We start from the raw sequence: 18339 nt of genomic DNA, 5'->3' as shown, positions 1-18339 counted from the left end.
TACTGATTCAGGGAACATTTCTCAACAGGCTGAACCTGATGTGATTGCATTTAAATTTAAGTTGGAACATCTCCGCATTCTGCTTAAGGAGGTATTATCCACTCTGGATGATTGTGACAAGTTGGTCATCCCAGTGAAACTATGTAAAATGGACAAGTTCCTAGAGGTGCCGGGGCTCCCAGAAGCTTTTCCTATACCCAAGCGGGTGGCGGACATTGTTAATAAAGAATGGGAACGGCCCGGTATTCCTTTCGTCCCTCCCCCCATATTTAAAAAATTGTTTCCTTTGGTCGACCCTAGAAAGGACTTATGGCAGACAGTCCCCAAGGTCGAGGGGGCGGTTTCCACTTTAAACAAACGCACCACTATACCCATAGAGGATAGTTGTGCTTTCAAAGATCCTATGGATAAAAAATTAGAAGGTTTGCTTAAAAAGATGTTTGTTCAGCAGGGTTACCTTCTACAACCAATTGCATGCATTGTCCCTGTCGCTACAGCCGCATGTTTCTGGTTCGATGAGCTGATAAAGGCGGTCGATAGTGATTCTCCTCCTTATGAGGAGATTATGGACAGAATCAATGCTCTCAAATTGGCTAATTCTTTCACCCTAGACGCCACTTTGCAATTGGCTAGGTTAGCGGCTAAGAATTCTGGGTTTGCTATTGTGGCGCGCAGAGCGCTTTGGTTGAAATCTTGGTCGGCTGATGCGTCTTCCAAGAACAAGCTACTTAACATTCCTTTCAAGGGGAAAACGCTGTTTGGCCCTGACTTGAAAGAGATTATCTCTGATATCACTGGGGGTAAGGGCCACGCCCTTCCTCAGGATCGGCCTTTCAAGGCAAAAAATAAACCTAATTTTCGTCCCTTTCGTAGAAACGGACCAGCCCGAGGTGCTACGTCCTCTAAGCAAGAGGGTAATACTTCTCAAGCCAAGCCAGCTTGGAGACCAATGCAAGGCTGGAACAAGGGAAAGCAGGCCAAGAAACCTGCCACTGCTACCAAGACTGCATGAAATGTTGGCCCCCGATCCGGGACCGGATCTGGTGGGGGGCAGACTCTCTCTCTTCGCTCAGGCTTGGGCAAGAGATGTTCTGGATCCTTGGGCGCTAGAAATAGTCTCCCAAGGTTATCTTCTGGAATTCAAGGGACTTCCCCCAAGGGGGAGGTTCCACAGGTCTCAGTTGTCTTTAGACCACATAAAAAGACAGGCATTCTTACATTGTGTAGAAGACCTGTTAAAAATGGGAGTGATTCATCCTGTTCCATTAAGAGAACAAGGGATGGGGTTCTACTCCAATCTGTTCATAGTTCCCAAAAAAGAGGGAACGTTCAGACCAATCTTAGATCTCAAGATCTTAAACAAGTTTATCAAGGTTCCATCGTTCAAGATGGAAACCATTCGAACTATTCTTCCTTCCATCCAGGAAGGTCAATTCATGACCACGGTGGATTTAAAGGATGCGTATCTACATATTCCTATCCACAAGGAACATCATCGGTTCCTAAGGTTCGCATTCCTGGACAAGCATTACCAGTTCGTGGCGCTTCCTTTCGGATTAGCCACTGCTCCAAGGATTTTCACAAAGGTACTAGGGTCCCTTCTAGCTGTGCTAAGACCAAGGGGCATTGCTGTAGTACCTTACTTGGACGACATTCTGATTCAAGCGTCGTCCCTTCCTCAAGCAAAGGCTCACACGGACATCGTCCTGGCCTTTCTCAGATCTCACGGATGGAAAGTGAACGTGGAAAAGAGTTCTCTATCTCCGTCAACAAGGGTTCCCTTCTTGGGAACAATAATAGACTCCTTAGAAATGAGGATATTTCTGACAGAGGCCAGAAAAACAAAGCTTCTAGACTCTTGTCGGATACTTCATTCCGTTCCTCTTCCTTCCATAGCTCAGTGCATGGAAGTGATCGGGTTGATGGTAGCGGCAATGGACATAGTTCCTTTTGCGCGCATTCATCTAAGACCATTACAACTGTGCATGCTCAGTCAGTGGAATGGGGATTATACAGACTTGTCTCCGAAGATACAAGTAAATCAGAGGACCAGAGACTCACTCCGTTGGTGGCTGTCCCTGGACAACCTGTCACAAGGGATGACATTCCGCAGACCAGAGTGGGTCATTGTCACGACCGACGCCAGTCTGATGGGCTGGGGCGCGGTCTGGGGAGCCCTGAAAGCTCAGGGTCTTTGGTCTCGGGAAGAATCTCTTCTACCGATAAATATTCTGGAACTGAGAGCGATATTCAATACTCTCAAGGCTTGGCCTCAGCTAGCGAGGGCCAAGTTCATACGGTTTCAATCAGACAACATGACAACTGTTGCGTACATCAACCATCAGGGGGGAACAAGGAGTTCTCTAGCGATGGAAGAAGTGACCAAAATCATTCTATGGGCGGAGTCTCACTCCTGCCACCTGTCCGCTATCCACATCCCAGGAGTGGAAAATTGGGAAGCGGATTTTCTGAGTCGTCAGACATTGCATCCGGGGGAGTGGGAACTCCATCCGGAAATCTTTGCCCAAGTCACTCAGCTGTGGGGCATTCCAGACATGAATCTGATGGCCTCTCGTCAGAACTTCAAAGTTCCTTGCTACGGGTCCAGATCCAGGGATCCCAAGGCGGCTCTAGTGGATGCACTAGTAGCACCTTGGACCTTCAAACTAGCTTATGTGTTCCCGCCGTTTCCTCTCATCCCCAGGCTGGTAGCCAGGATCAATCAGGAGAGGGCGTCGGTGATCTTGATAGCTCCTGCGTGGCCACGCAGGACTTGGTATGCAGATCTGGTGAATATGTCATCGGCTCCACCTTGGAAGCTACCTTTGAGACGAGACCTTCTTGTTCAGGGTCCGTTCGAACATCCGAACCTGGTTTCACTCCAGCTGACTGCTTGGAGATTGAACGCTTGATCTTATCGAAGCGAGGGTTCTCAGATTCTGTTATCGATACTCTTGTTCAGGCCAGAAAGCCTGTAACTAGAAAAATTTACCACAAAATTTGGAAAAAATATATCTGTTGGTGTGAATCTAAAGGATTCCCTTGGGACAAGGTTAAGATTCCTAAGATTCTATCCTTCCTTCAAGAAGGATTGGAAAAAGGATTATCTGCAAGTTCCCTGAAGGGACAGATTTCTGCCTTGTCTGTGTTACTTCACAAAAAGCTGGCAGCTGTGCCAGATGTTCAAGCCTTTGTTCAGGCTCTGGTTAGAATTAAGCCTGTTTACAAACCTTTGACTCCTCCTTGGAGTCTCAATTTAGTTCTTTCAGTTCTTCAGGGGGTTCCGTTTGAACCCTTACATTCCGTTGATATTAAGTTATTATCTTGGAAAGTTTTGTTTTTAGTTGCAATCTCTTCTGCTAGAAGAGTTTCAGAATTATCTGCTCTGCAGTGTTCTCCTCCTTATCTGGTGTTCCATGCAGATAAGGTGGTTTTACGTACTAAACCTGGTTTTCTTCCAAAAGTTGTTTCTAACAAAAACATTAACCAGGAGATTATCGTACCTTCTCTGTGTCCGAAACCAGTTTCAAAGAAGGAACGTTTGTTGCACAATTTGGATGTTGTTCGCGCTCTAAAATTCTATTTAGATGCTACAAAGGATTTTAGACAAACATCTTCCTTGCTTGTTGTTTATTCTGGTAAAAGGAGAGGTCAAAAAGCAACTTCTACCTCTCTCTCTTTTTGGATTAAAAGCATCATCAGATTGGCTTACGAGACTGCCGGACGGCAGCCTCCCGAAAGAATCACAGCTCATTCCACTAGGGCTGTGGCTTCCACATGGGCCTTCAAGAACGAGGCTTCTGTTGATCAGATATGTAGGGCAGCGACTTGGTCTTCACTGCACACTTTTACCAAATTTTACAAGTTTGATACTTTTGCTTCTTCTGAGGCTATTTTTGGGAGAAAGGTTTTGCAAGCCGTGGTGCCTTCCATTTAGGTGACCTGATTTGCTCCCTCCCTTCATCCGTGTCCTAAAGCTTTGGTATTGGTTCCCACAAGTAAGGATGACGCCGTGGACCGGACACACCTATGTTGGAGAAAACAGAATTTATGTTTACCTGATAAATTACTTTCTCCAACGGTGTGTCCGGTCCACGGCCCGCCCTGGTTTTTTTTAATCAGGTCTGATAATTTATTTTCTTTAACTACAGTCACCACGGTATCATATGGTTTCTCCTATGCAAATATTCCTCCTTAACGTCGGTCGAATGACTGGGGTAGGCGGAGCCTAGGAGGGATCATGTGACCAGCTTTGCTGGGCTCTTTGCCATTTCCTGTTGGGGAGGAGAATATCCCACAAGTAAGGATGACGCCGTGGACCGGACACACCGTTGGAGAAAGTAATTTATCAGGTAAACATAAATTCTGTTTTTCTTAAATTGCTCTGTGCGCAACAGGGTATTGTGGATGAGGCGGCGCCAGCGGCTGGGACTCCGTGACCATCACAGTCGGACCAGCACCATGTATAACAGCATGATTGTCAGAGCGGAAATAATACTATTAAAAAGAGTCTCTGATTTTAACACCGGTAACTTGTCCCATGCAGCGGCTGCCGCTTAAGATGAACGCTGGCTTTAGCAGTTAAAATACTGTTTCTCCTCCACCCTCCATACTCTGTTGATATGAAAATAGTGGTAGGAGAACAGGGAGTGACTTGCCGGAGAAAAGGGTTAAAGCTTTAGTAAACCTAAATTCTTTGTCATGATTCGGATAGAGCATGCAATTTTAAGCAACTTTCTAATTTATCCTATTGTCAATTCTTCTTCGTTCTCTTGGTATCTTTATTTGAAAAAGTAGCAATATAAGCTAAGGAGATGGCCCATTTTTGGTTTCAGCACTCTGGCTAGCGCTTGTGATTGGTGGCTACATTTAGCAAACCAATAAGCAAGTGCAACCCATATTCTATACCATAAATGGGCAGACTCTTAAGCTTACATTCCTGCTTTTCAAAGAAATATACCTAGAGAACGAAAAAAAGATATTGGTAAATTAGTGCACGCAATTTTAAGCAACTTTCTATCTGAAACATGAAAGAAAAAAATTGGGTTTACTATCTCTTTTAAGAAGGAATATAAGCCATAACTAATCGGCAAGATTCGTATAAAAAAAAATCAGCTTCTTACCAGATAACTGCAAACGAATACGGTGCTAACTTCATAAGACTCCTACACTGCAGCTCACATGCGACATCGTGTACGCCACCCACTTCCTCCCTCCTCATTCATAAGCCGTGCCAGCACTTCCTTACAGAAGACTTTTACACCTATACCGTAAAAAAAAACACAAGTATCAGTAAATAAAACTTCTTCTCAATACACTGTTGAGCATAAGGCACCACCGGTCCGTCCTCAGTGTGAGTGCGACATAACCGACGGATAACTTACCGACTCGTCTGATTATAGGCCGCACTTCCCTTTGTGTTTGTTACTGGCAATGTAGTTCCAACACAGTTTATATAAAGAATATATGTAATTTTATATATTAGGGCATCATCATGAATTTCAGTATTGCATTTTATAGCAATAGTTTTTTTTATTTTTTTATTTATTTAGTAATAAAAAAACATTTCATGTTTCTCTAAAAAAAAGCTCATCATGAGCTTCATGGTAAGTCTACAATAAATACAAAACTGATTTTGTAACGCTATCTTTGTTAGATGTGGAAAATAGAAAATGGACCAGAAGGAAAAGCTATTGTAGAATTCTTGGCTAGCCTTGTTCGCCACACCAAAGCTGTCAATGTTGTTAGATTTTCCCCACATGGTGAGATATTGGCCTCTGGAGGTGATGGTAAGTAGGATTATTGGTCTACACTACATTTAAAAGATAATTGGAGGAGGGCTGTACAGGTACATATTCCCAAATCCAGAATTCCAAAATCCAAACTTTTTTTTTTAATTTTATTTTTTTAAAACAAAATTATCAAACTATTTTTCCCTGCCTGTAAGTCACAATCTTCTCTGTCTGTGACTTTTTTTCCGTTTTTTGTGTTATAAAACGCAAGTAAATCTATATTTATTTGAAACAACAAATATTACCTCTCTGATTACATTACTGTACTATCTCTGAGGGTAATGTGCATACAAACGTATTAAACAAAATTATATAAAAACTACCTTTAGCTTACATGAATAAGCTGTATTATGACGTGTAAATATTGCCTAAATGACATAAGAAATTGTTGTTACAATTGGTTCCATTCTCTCTTCAAAACTGCCCCATTTTGCAGATGCAAATATTCCAAAATTCAAACCCTTTCCGGTCCCATGCAGTTTGGATAGAAGGGTTTTCTACCTGTAAAAGGAAAAAAATAAAACCTATATTATATATAACCCACTTTCTTTGATTGCTCATGTACCCACCAATTTAGTACCCGTGTAAAAATATATATAGAGAGAGAAGTAAAAATGTTACTAGTCCACTCAATGTTCAAAATAGGAAAAAGTAACATTTGTGTTTTAGTAGTCTGCTTCAATTCCTTCCTACTCAAGGACCAATGAAAAATAAATAAAAAACATAATTTATGTAAGAACTTACCTGATAAATTCATTTCTTTCATATTAGCAAGAGTCCATGAGCTAGTGACGTATGGGATATACATTCCTACCAGGAGGGGCAAAGTTTCCCAAACCTTAAAATGCCTATAAATACACCCCTCACCACACCCACAATTCAGTTTAACGAATAGCCAAGAAGTGGGGTGATAAGAAAAAAGTGCGAAAGCATATAAAATAAGGAATTGGAATAATTGTGCTTTATACAAAAAAATCATAACCACCACAAAAAAGGGCGGGCCTCATGGACTCTTGCTAATATGAAAGAAATGAATTTATCAGGTAAGTTCTTACATAAATTATGTTTTCTTTCATGTAATTAGCAAGAGTCCATGAGCTAGTGACGTATGGGATAATGACTACCCAAGATGTGGATCTTTCCACACAAGAGTCACTAGAGAGGGAGGGATAAAATAAAGACAGCCAATTCCTGCTGAAAATAATCCACACCCAAAATAAAGTTTAATGAAAAACATAAGCAGAAGATTCAAACTGAAACCGCTGCCTGAAGTACTTTTCTACCAAAAACTGCTTCAGAAGAAGAAAATACAACAAAATGGTAGAATTTGGTAAAAGTATGCAAAGAGGACCAAGTTGCCGCTTTGCAAATCTGATCAACCGAAGCTTCATTCCTAAACGCCCAGGAAGTAGAAACTGACCTAGTAGAATGAGCTGTAATCCTATGAGGCGGAGTCTTACCCGACTCAACATAGGCAAGATGAAATAAAGATTTCAACCAAGATGCCAAAGAAATGGCAGAAGTTTTCTGGCCTTTCTAAAACCGGAAAAGATAACAAATAAACTAGAAGTCTTTCGGAAAGACTTAGTAGCTTCAACATAATATTTCAAAGCTCTAATAACATCCAAAGAATGCAACGATTTCTCCTTAGAATTCTTAGGATTAGGACATAATGAAGGAACCACAATGTCTCTACTAATGTTGTTGGAATTCACAACTTAGGTAAAAATTCAAAAGAAGTTCGCAACACCGCCTTATCCTGATGAAAAATCAGAAAAGGAGACTCACAAAGAAAGAGCAGATAATTCAGAAACTCTTCTGGCAGAAGAGATGGCCAAAAGGAACAAAACTTTCCAAGAAAGTAATTTAATATCCAATGAATGCATAGGTTCAAATGGAGGAGCTTGAAGAGCCCCCAGAACCAAATTCAAACTCCAAGGAGGAGAAATTGACTTAATGACAGGCTTTATACGAACCAAAGCTTGTACAAAACAATGAATATCAGGAAGAATAGCAATCTTTCTGTGAAAAAGAACAGAAAGAGCAGAGATTTGACCTTTCAAGGAACTTGCGGACAAACCCTTATCTAAACCATCCTGAAGAAACTGTAATATTCTCGGTATTCTAAAAGAATGCCAAGAAAAATGATGAGAAAGACACCAAGAAATATAAGTCTTCCAGACTCTATAATATATCTCTCTGGATACAGATTTACGAGCCTGTAACATAGTATTAATCACAGAGTCAGAGAAACCTCTTTGACCAAGAATCAAGCGTTCAATCTCCATACCTTTAAATTTAAGGATTTCAGATCCTGATGGAAAAAAGGACCTTGAGACAAAAGGTCTGGTCTTAACGGAAGAGTCCACGGTTGGCAAGAGGCCATCCGGACAAGATCCGCATACCAAAACCTGTGAGGCCATGCCGGAGCTACCAGCAGAACAAACGAGCATTCCTTCAGAATCTTGGAGATTACTCTTGGAAGAAGAACTAGAGGCGGAAAGATATAGGCAGGATGATACTTCCAAGGAAGTGATAATGCATCCACTGCCTCCGCCTGAGGATCCCGGGATCTGGACAGATACCTGGGAAGTTTCTTGTTTAGATGAGAAGCCATCAGATCTATTTCTGGAAGTTCCCACATTTGAACAATCTGAAGAAATACCTCTGGGTGAAGAGACCATTCGCCCGGATGCAACGTTTGGCGACTGAGATAATCCGCTTCCCAATTGTCTACACCTGGAATATGAACCGCAGAGATTAGACAGGAGCTGGATTCCGCCCAAACCAAAATTCGAGATACTTCTTTCATAGCCAGAGGACTGTGAGTCCCTCCTTGATGATTGATGTATGCCACAGTTGTGACATTGTCTATCTGAAAACAAATGAACAACTCTCTCTTCAGAAGAGGCCAAGACTGAAGAGCTCTGAAAATTGCACGGAGTTCCAAAATATTGATCGGAAATCTCACCTCCTGAGATTCCCAAACCCCTTGTGCCGTCAGATACCCCCACACAGCTCCCCAACCTGTAAGACTTGCATCTGTTGAGATTATAATCCAGGTCGGAAGAACAAAGAAGCCCCCTGAACTAAACGATGGTGATCTGTCCACCATGTCAGAGAGTGTCGTAAAATCGGTTTAAAGATATTAATTGAGATATCTGTGAGTAATCCCTGCACCATTGGTTCAGCATACAGAGCTGAAGAGGTCGCATGTGAAAACGAGCAAAGGAGATCGCATCTGATGCGGCAGTCCTAAGACCCAACATTTCCATGCATAAGGCTACCAAAGGGAATGATTGTGACTGAAGGTTTTGACAAGCTGATATCAATGTTAAACTTCTCTTGTCTGACAAGGACAGAGTCATAGACACTGAATTTATCTAGAAACCTAAAAAGGTTACCCTTGTCTGAGGAATCAATGAACTGATTGGTAAATTGATCCTCCAACCATGAACTTGAAGAAAACAACACAAGTCGATTCGTATGAGATTCTTCGAAAATGAGAAGACTGAGCAAGTACCAAGATATCGTCCAAATAAGGAAATACCAAAACCCTATTCTCTGATTACAGAAAGAAGGGCACGAGAACCTTTGAAAAAAATTCTTGGAACTGAGGCTAGGCCAAACGGTAGAGCCACAAAACTGGTAATGCTTGTCTAAAAAGAGAATCTCAGACACTAAAAGTGATCTGGATGAATCGGAATATGCAGATACACATCCTGTAAATCTATTGTAGACATATAATGCCCTTGCTAAACAAAAGGCAGGATAGTCCTACAGTAACCATCTTGAATGTTGGTATCCTAACATAACGATTCAATAATGATAGATCCAGAACTGGTCTGAAGGAATTGACCTTCTTTGGTACAATGAAGAGATAAAATAAAACCCCAGCCCCTGTTCCAGAACTGGAACTGGCATAAATACTCCAGCCAACTCTAGATCTGAAACACATTTGAGCCTTTGCTGTGTTAACTGGGACACGGGAAAGAAAAGAATCTCTTAGCAGGAGGCCTTAACTTGAAGCCAATTCTGTACCTTTCTGAAATAATGTTTCTGAAACCAGAGATTAAGAACGGAATTGATCCAAATTTCTTTGAAGAAAACGTAATCTGCCCCATACCAGCTGAGCTGGAATAAGGGCCGCACCTTCATAGGTACTTAGGAGCTGGCTATAGGTTTCTATAAGGCTTGGATATATTCCAAACTGGAAATAGTTTCCAAACTGATACCGCTCCTGAGGATGAAGGATCAGGCTTTTGTTCCTTGTTGTGAGGAAAGGAACGAAAATGATTATTTACCCTGGAAAGAAAGGGAAAGCAAAGTTGACTTAGAAGACATGTCAGCATTCCAAGTTTAATCCATAAAGCTTTTCTAGCTAAAATAGCTAGAGACATATACCTGACATCAACTCTAATGATATCAAAAGATGGTATCACCAATAAAATTATTAGCATGTTATAGAATAATAATGCTATAAAATTATGATCTGTTACTTGTTGCGCTAAAGCTTCTAACCAAAAAGTTGAAGCTGCAGCAACATCCGCTAAAAATATAGCAGGTCTAAGAAGATTACCTGAACATAAGGAAGCTTTTCTTAGAAAGGATTCAATTTTCCTATCTAAAGGATCCTTAAATGAAGTACTATCTGCCATAGGAATAGTAGTACATTAGCAGGAGTAGAGACAGCCCCATAACCTTAGGGATTTTTGTCCCAAAAAACTCTAATCTGTCAGATGGCACAGGATATAATTTGCTTAAACGTCTAGAAGGAGTAAATAAATTACCCAAATTATTCCATTCCCTGGAAATTACTTCAGAAATAGCATCAGGGAGATAAAACACTTCTGGAATAACTACAGGAGATTTAAAAACCTTATTTAAACGTTTACATTTAGTATCAAGAGGACCAGAATCCTCTATTTCTAATGCAAATAACACTTCTTTAAGTAAAGAACGAATAAATTCCATCTTGAACAAATACAAAGATTTATCAGCATCAACCTCTGAGACAGAAACCTCTGAACCAGAAGAACCATTATCAGTATCAGAATGATGATGTTCATTTAAAAATTCATCTGAAAAAAAGAGAAGTTTTTAAAAGACTTTTATGTATACTAGAAGGAGAAATAACAGACATAGCCTTCTTAATGGATTTAAAAAATAAAATCTCTTATGTTATCAGGAACACTCTGAAAATTAGATGTTGACGGAACAGCAACAGGTAATGTAACAGTACTAAAGGAAATTTTATCTGCATTAATAAGTTTGACATGACATGCAATACAAATAACAGCTGGAGAAACAGATACCAAAAGTTTATAGCAGATACACTTAGCTTGGTAGCTCCAGCACTGTGCAGTGGTTTTCCTGTAGTATCTTCTGACTCAGTTGCAACGTGGAACATCTTGCAATATGTAAAAGAAAAAAACAACATATAAAGCAAAATTGATCAAATTCCTTAAATGACAGTTTCAGGAATGGGAAAAAAATGCCAGTGAACAAGCTTCTAGCAACCAGAAGCAATAAATAATGAGACTTAAATAATGTGGAGACAAAAATGACGCCCATATTTTTTAGCGCCAAAAAAGACGCCCACATTATTTGGCGCCTAAATGCCTAACAGCCCACAGGGAAAAAGTCAAATTTTTAAAGGTAAGAAAAAATGATTGAAACAAATGCATTTATCCCAAATATGAAACTGACTGTCTGAAAATAAGGAATGTTGAACATCCTGAGTCAAGGCAAATAAATGTTTGAATACATATATTTAGAACTTTATATAAAAGTGCCCAACCATAGCTTAGAGTGTCACAGAAAATAAGATTTACTTACCCCAGGACACTCATCTACATGTTTGTAGAAAGCCAAACCAGTACTGAAACGAGAATCAGCAGAGGTAATGGTATATATGAGTATATCGTCGATCTGAAAAGGGAGGTAAGAGATGAATCTCTACGACCGATAACAGAGAACCTATGAAATAGACCCCGTAGAAGGAGATCACTGCATTCAAATAGGCAATACTCTCCTCACATCCCTCTGACATTCACTGCACGCTGAGAGGAAAACCGGGCTCCAACTTGCTGCGGAGCGCATATCAACGTAGAATCTAGCACAAACTTACTTCACCACCTCCATCGGAGGCAAAGTTTGTAAAAACTGAATTGTGGGTGTGGTGAGGGGTGTATTTATAGGCATTTTAAGGTTTGGGAAACTTTGCCCCTCCTGGTAGGAATGTATATCCCATGCGTCACTAGCTCATGGACTCTTGCTAATTACATGAAAGAAAGGTTATTTAAATTTGTTTCAAAATATTGTACTTCATATTCTCCGTTTAGTTGATGGTAGATTTTGAAGCCATTTATAGAATGCCTATTTCTTTTGTTACTCAGATGCTGCAATATTATTGTGGAAGCTCAATGACAGCAAAGAGCCAGACCAAACTCCATTTCAGGAGCAAGAGGAAGTTGAACCAAATAAGGAAAACTGGACTGTAGTTAAAACTCTGAGGTAGGTACCGGTCTCATTCTGTTGCGTAACTATTTGAATCTCTTGCTACAGTAATAACTTTTTCTCCTGTTAAGTGTGATCAGTCCACGGGCCATCATTACTTCTGGGATATTACTCCTCCCCAACAGGAAGTGCAAGAGGATTCACCCAGCAGAGCTGCCATATAGCTCCTCCCCTCTACGTCACTCCCAGTCATTCTCTTGCACCCAACGACTAGATAGGATGTGTGAGAGGACTATGGTGATTATATTTAGTTTTATACCTTCAATCAAAAGTTTGTTATTTTATAATAGCACCGGAGTGTGTTATTTCTTCTCTGGTAGAATTTGAAGAAGAATCTACCAGAGTTTTTACTATGATTTTAGCCGGAGTAGTTAAGATCATATTGCTGTTTCTCGGCCATCTGAGGAGAGGTAAACTTCAGATCAGGGGACAGCGGGCAGATTAATCTGCAAAGAGGTATGTAGCAGCTTTTATTTTCTGACAATGGAATTGATGAGAAAATCCTGCCATACCGATATAATGTCATGTATGTATATTTTACACTTCAGTATTCTGGGGAATGGTACTTCACTGGAATTACACTGTGTACATAATTTGCAGGGACTAGCAACAGGCTTTTTAATAACTCTTAATTTATGTTAAACGTTTTTGCTGGAATGTAAAATCGTTTTCATTTTCTGAGGTTCTGGGTGAATAAAATGTTTGGGCACTATTTTTCCACTTGGCAGTTGCTTGATCTAATTTCTGACAGTTTACTGATCTCTCTCACTGTTGTGTGTGAGGGGGAGGGGCCTTTTTTGGCGCTTTTGCTACGCATCAAAAAATTCAGTCAGAAGCTCATGGTATTTCCTGCATGATCCGGTTCATCTCTACAGAACTCAGGGGTCTTCAAAACTTGTTTTGAGGGAGGTAATCATTCACAGCAGAGCTGTGAGATTGTAGTTGACTGTGATAAAAAACGTTTATTCTTTAACTTTTTTTCTGCTATCAGGGTTAGTTATCCTTTGCTAATGGGAACAAACCTTTGCTAAAATTGTGTTTTTTTACAAAAATTGATGCTATAACCTTTTCAGTTTATTAATTTTCAACTGTCATAAATCTTTCTGTGTTTCTTATAGGCACAGTACGTTTTCATAGTATTTTACTTGAATAGTATTTCCAAGTTGCAAGTTTAGTTGCTAGTGTGTTAAACATGTCTGATTCAGAGGAAGATAGCTGTGCTATTTGTGCTAATGCCAAAGTGGAGCCCAATAGAAATTTATGTACTAACTGTATTGATGCTACTTTAAATAAAAGTCAATCTGTACAAATTGAACACATTTCACCAAACAGCGAGGGGAGAGTTATGCCGACTAACTCGCCTCACGTGTCAGTACCTGCATCTCCCGCTCGGGAGGTGCGCGATATTGTGGCGCCCAGTACATCTGGGCGGCCATTACAAATAACATTACAAGATATGGCTACTGTTATGACTGAAGTTTTGGCTAAATTACCAGAACTAAGAGGTTCTGGTAATTTGTGAGAACAGAGTGCGCTGATAATGCTAGGGCCATGTCAGATACTGCGTCACAACTTGCAGAACATGAGGACGGAGAGCTTCATTCTGCGGCTGACGGTTCTGATCCAAACAGATTGGATTCAGATATTTTAAATTTAAGCTGGAAAACCTCCGTGTATTACTAGGGGAGGTGTTAGCGGCTCTGAATGATTGTAACACAGTTGCAATACCAGAGAAAATGTGTAGGTTGGATAAATATTTTGCTGTACCAACGAGTACTGACGTTTTTCCTATACCTAAGAGACTAACTGAAATTATTACTAAGGAGTGGGATAGACCCGGTGTGCCGTTCTCACCCCCTCCGATATTTAGAAAGATGTTTCCAATAGACACCACCACACGGGACTTATGGCAAACGGTCCCTAAGGTGGAGGGAGCAGTTTCTACTTTAGCTAAGCGTACCACTATCCCGGTGGAGGATAGCTGTGCCTTTTCAGATCCAATGGATAAAAAGTTAGAGGGTTACCTTAAGAAAATGTTTGTTCAACAAGGTTTTATATTGCAACCCCTTGCATGCATTGCGCCGGTCACGGCTGCGGCGGCATTCTGGTTTGAGTCTCTGGAAGAGACCATTAGTTCAGCTACTCTGGATGACATTACGGACAAGCTTAGAATCCTTAAGCTAGCTAATTCATTCATTTCGGAGGCCGTAGTACATTTAACTAAACTTACGGCTAAGAATTCCGGATTCGCCATTCAGGCGCGCAGAGCACTGTGGCTAAAATCCTGGTCAGCTGATGTTACTTCTAAGTCTAAATTACTTAATATACCTTTCAAAGGGCAGACCTTATTTGGGCCCGGTTTGAAAGAAATTATCGCTGACATTACAGGAGGTAAAGGCCACGCCCTGCCTCAAGACAGAGCCAAACCTAAGGCTAGACAGTCTAATTTTCGTTCCTTTCGGAATTTCAAAGCAGGAGCAGCATCAACTTCCTCTGCTCCAAAACAGGAAGGATCTGTTGCTCGCTACAGACAAGGCTGGAGACCTAACCAGTCTTGGAACAAGGGCAAGCAGGCCAGGAAACCTGCTGCTGCCCCTAAAACAGCATGAATTGAGGGCCCCCGATCCGGGATCGGATCTAGTGGGGGGCAGACTTTCTCTCTTCGCCCAGGCTTGGGCAAGAGATGTCCAGGATCCCTGGGCGCTAGAGATAATATCTCAGGGATACCTTCTGGACTTCAAATACTCTCCTCCAAGAGAGAGATTTCATCTGTCAAGGTTGTCAACAAACCAAACAAAGAAAGAGGCGTTTCTACGCTGCGTACAAGAGCTTTTGCTAATGGGAGTAATCCATCCAGTTCCACGGTCGGAACAGGGACAAGGGTTTTACTCAAATCTGTTTGTGGTTCCCAAAAAAGAGGGAACTTTCAGACCAATCCTGGATTTAAAGATCCTAAACAAATTCCTAAGAGTTCCATCGTTCAAAATGGAGACTATTCGGACAATTTTACCCATGATCCAAAAGGGTCAGTACATGACCACAGTGGATTTAAAGGATGCTTACCTTCACATACCGATTCACAAAGATCATTACCGGTACCTAAGGTTTGCCTTCCTAGACAGGCATTACCAGTTTGTAGCTCTTCCATTCGGATTGGCTACAGCTCCAAGAATCTTCACAAAGGTTCTGGGTGCTCTTCTGGCAGTACTAAGACCGCGAGGAATCTCGGTAGCTCCGTACCTAGACGACATTCTGATACATGCCTCAAGCTTTCAAACTGCCAAGTCTCATACAGAGTTAGCACTGGCATTTCTAAGGTCGCATGGATGGAAGGTGAACGAAAAGAAAAGTTCTCTCTTTCCACTCACAAGAGTTCCCTTCCTGGGGACTCTTATAGATTCTGTAGAAATGAAGATTTACCTGACAGAAGACAGGTTAACAAGACTTCAAAGTGCTTGCCGCGCCCTTCATTCCATTCAACACCCGTCAGTGGCTCAATGCATGGAGGTAATCGGCTTAATGGTAGCGGCAATGGACATAGTACCCTTTGCACGCTTACACCTCAGACCACTGCAATTGTGCATGCTAAGTCAGTGGAATGGGGATTACTCAGACTTGTCCCCTTCTCTGAATCTGGATCAAGAGACCAGAAATTCTCTTCTATGGTGGCTTTCTCGGCCACATCTGTCCAGGGGGATGCCATTCAGCAGGCCAGACTGGACAATTGTAACAACAGACGCCAGCCTTCTAGGTTGGGGTGCTGTCTGGAATTCTCTGAAGGCTCAGGGACAATGGAGTCAGGAGGAGAGTCTCCTACCAATAAACATTCTGGAATTGAGAGCAGTTCTCAATGCCCTCCTGGCTTGGCCCCAGTTGACAACTCGGGGGTTCATCAGGTTTCAGTCGGACAACATCACGACTGTAGCTTACATCAACCATCAGGGAGGGACAAGAAGCTCCCTAGCAATGATGGCAGTATCAAAGATAATTCGCTGGGCAGAGTCTCACTCTTGCCACCTGTCAGCAATCCACATCCCGGGAGTGGAGAACTGGGAGGCGGATTTCTTAAGTCGTCAGACTTTTCATCCGGGGGAGTGGGAACTTCATCCGGAGGTCTTTGCTCAAATACTTCGTCATTGGGGCAAACCAGAGATAGATCTCATGGCGTCTCGACAGAACGCCAAGCTTCCTCGTTACGGGTCCAGATCCAGGGATCCAGGAGCAGTCCTGATAGATGCCTTGACAGCACCTTGGACCTTCAGGATGGCTTATGTGTTTCCACCCTTCCCGATGCTTCCTCGATTGATTGCCAGAATCAAGCAGTAGAGAGCATCAGTTATTCTAATAGCACCTGCATGGCCACGCAGGACTTGGTATGCAGACCTGGTGGACATGTCATCCTGTCCACCTTGGTCTCTACCTCTGAAACAGGACCTTCTGATACAGGGTCCTTTCAAACATCAAAATCTAACTTCTCTGAAGCTGACTGCTTGGAAATTGAACGCTTGATTTTATCAAAACGTGGGTTTTCTGAGTCAGTTATTGATACCTTAATACAGGCTAGGAAGCCTGTTACCAGAAAGATTTACCATAAGATATGGCGTAAATACCTATATTGGTGCGAATCCAAAGGTTACTCTTGGAGTAAGGTTAGGATTCCTAGGATATTGTCTTTTCTACAAGAAGGTTTAGAAAAGGGTTTATCTGCTAGTTCATTAAAGGGACAGATCTCAGCCCTGTCCATTCTGTTGCACAAACGTCTGTCAGAAGTTCCAGACGTTCAGGCTTTTTGTCAGGCTTTGGCCAGGATTAAGCCTGTGTTTAAAACTGTTGCTCCGCCATGGAGTTTAAACCTTGTTCTTAACGTTTTACAGGGCGTTCCGTTTGAACCCCTTCATTCCATTGATATAAAGTTGTTATCTTGGAAAGTTCTATTTTTAATGGCTATTTCCTCGGCTCGAAGAGTCTCTGAGTTATCAGCCTTACATTGTGATTCTCCTTATTTGATTTTTCATTCGGATAAGGTAGTTCTGCGTACTAAACCTGGGTTCTTACCTAAGGTAGTCACTAACAGGAATATCAATCAAGAGATTGTTCCTTCTTTGTGTCCAAATCCTTCTTCGAAGAAGGAATGTCTTCTGCACAATCTGGATGTAGTTCGTGCCCTAAAATTTTACTTACAGGCAACTAAGGAATTACGACAAACGTCTTCCCTGTTTGTCGTTTACTCTGGTCAGAGGAGAGGTCAAAAGGCTTCTGCTACCTCTCTTTCTTTTTGGCTTCGTAGCATAATTCGTTTAGCTTATGAGACTGCTGGACAGCAGCCTCCTGAAAGAATTACAGCTCACTCCACTAGAGCTGTGGCTTCCACTTGGGCCTTTAAGAATGAGGCCTCTGTTGAACAGATTTGCAAGGCTGCAACTTGGTCTTCGCTTCATACTTTTTCCAAATTTTACAAATTTGACACTTTTGCTTCCTCGGAGGCTATTTTTGGGAGAAAGGTCCTTCAGGCAGTGGTTCCTTCTGTATAAAGAGCCTGCCTATCCCTCCCGTCATCCGTGTACTTTTGCTTTGGTATTGGTATCCCAGAAGTAATGATGACCCGTGGACTGATCACACTTAACAGGAGAAAACATAATTTATGCTTACCTGATAAATTCCTTTCTCCTGTAGTGTGATCAGTCCACGGCCCGCCCTGTTTTTTTTAAGGCAGGTAAATATTTTTTAAATTATACTCCAGTCACCACTACACCCTTTGGCTTCTCCTTTCTTGTTGGTCCTTGGTCGAATGACTGGGAGTGACGTAGAGGGGAGTAGCTATATGGCAGCTCTGCTGGGTGAATCCTCTTGCACTTCCTGTTGGGGAGGAGTAATATCCCAGAAGTAATGATGACCCGTGGACTGATCACACTACAGGAGAAAGGAATTTATCAGGTAAGCATAAATTATGTTTTTGAACATGAAATTAAGGATTGTTTAGTAAAATGCTGTTAATCTTGTTTTTCCTAGTTATGCCAACAAAATTTGT

At 41.6% G+C, this 18339-nt stretch overlaps 1 protein-coding gene across 1 annotated transcript in view; it reads left to right on the top strand.

Annotated features, from left to right (window-relative positions):
* Positions 1-18339, top strand: part of CHAF1B (chromatin assembly factor 1 subunit B) — a 128200-nt gene that overhangs the window by 33473 nt on the left and 76388 nt on the right. The window contains exons 3-4 of the mRNA XM_053705943.1: positions 5657-5789; positions 12191-12308. Coding sequence (XP_053561918.1) covers positions 5657-5789; positions 12191-12308 — 251 coding nt within the window. The remainder of the gene's footprint in view (positions 1-5656; positions 5790-12190; positions 12309-18339) is intronic.

The sequence above is a fragment of the Bombina bombina genome, chromosome 3 (genome assembly GCF_027579735.1).
Source record: "Bombina bombina isolate aBomBom1 chromosome 3, aBomBom1.pri, whole genome shotgun sequence".
Lineage (NCBI taxonomy): Eukaryota > Metazoa > Chordata > Amphibia > Anura > Bombinatoridae > Bombina > Bombina bombina.
The sequence above is the reverse complement of the archived record's forward strand: the minus strand, read 5'-3'. Positions and strand labels throughout refer to the sequence as shown.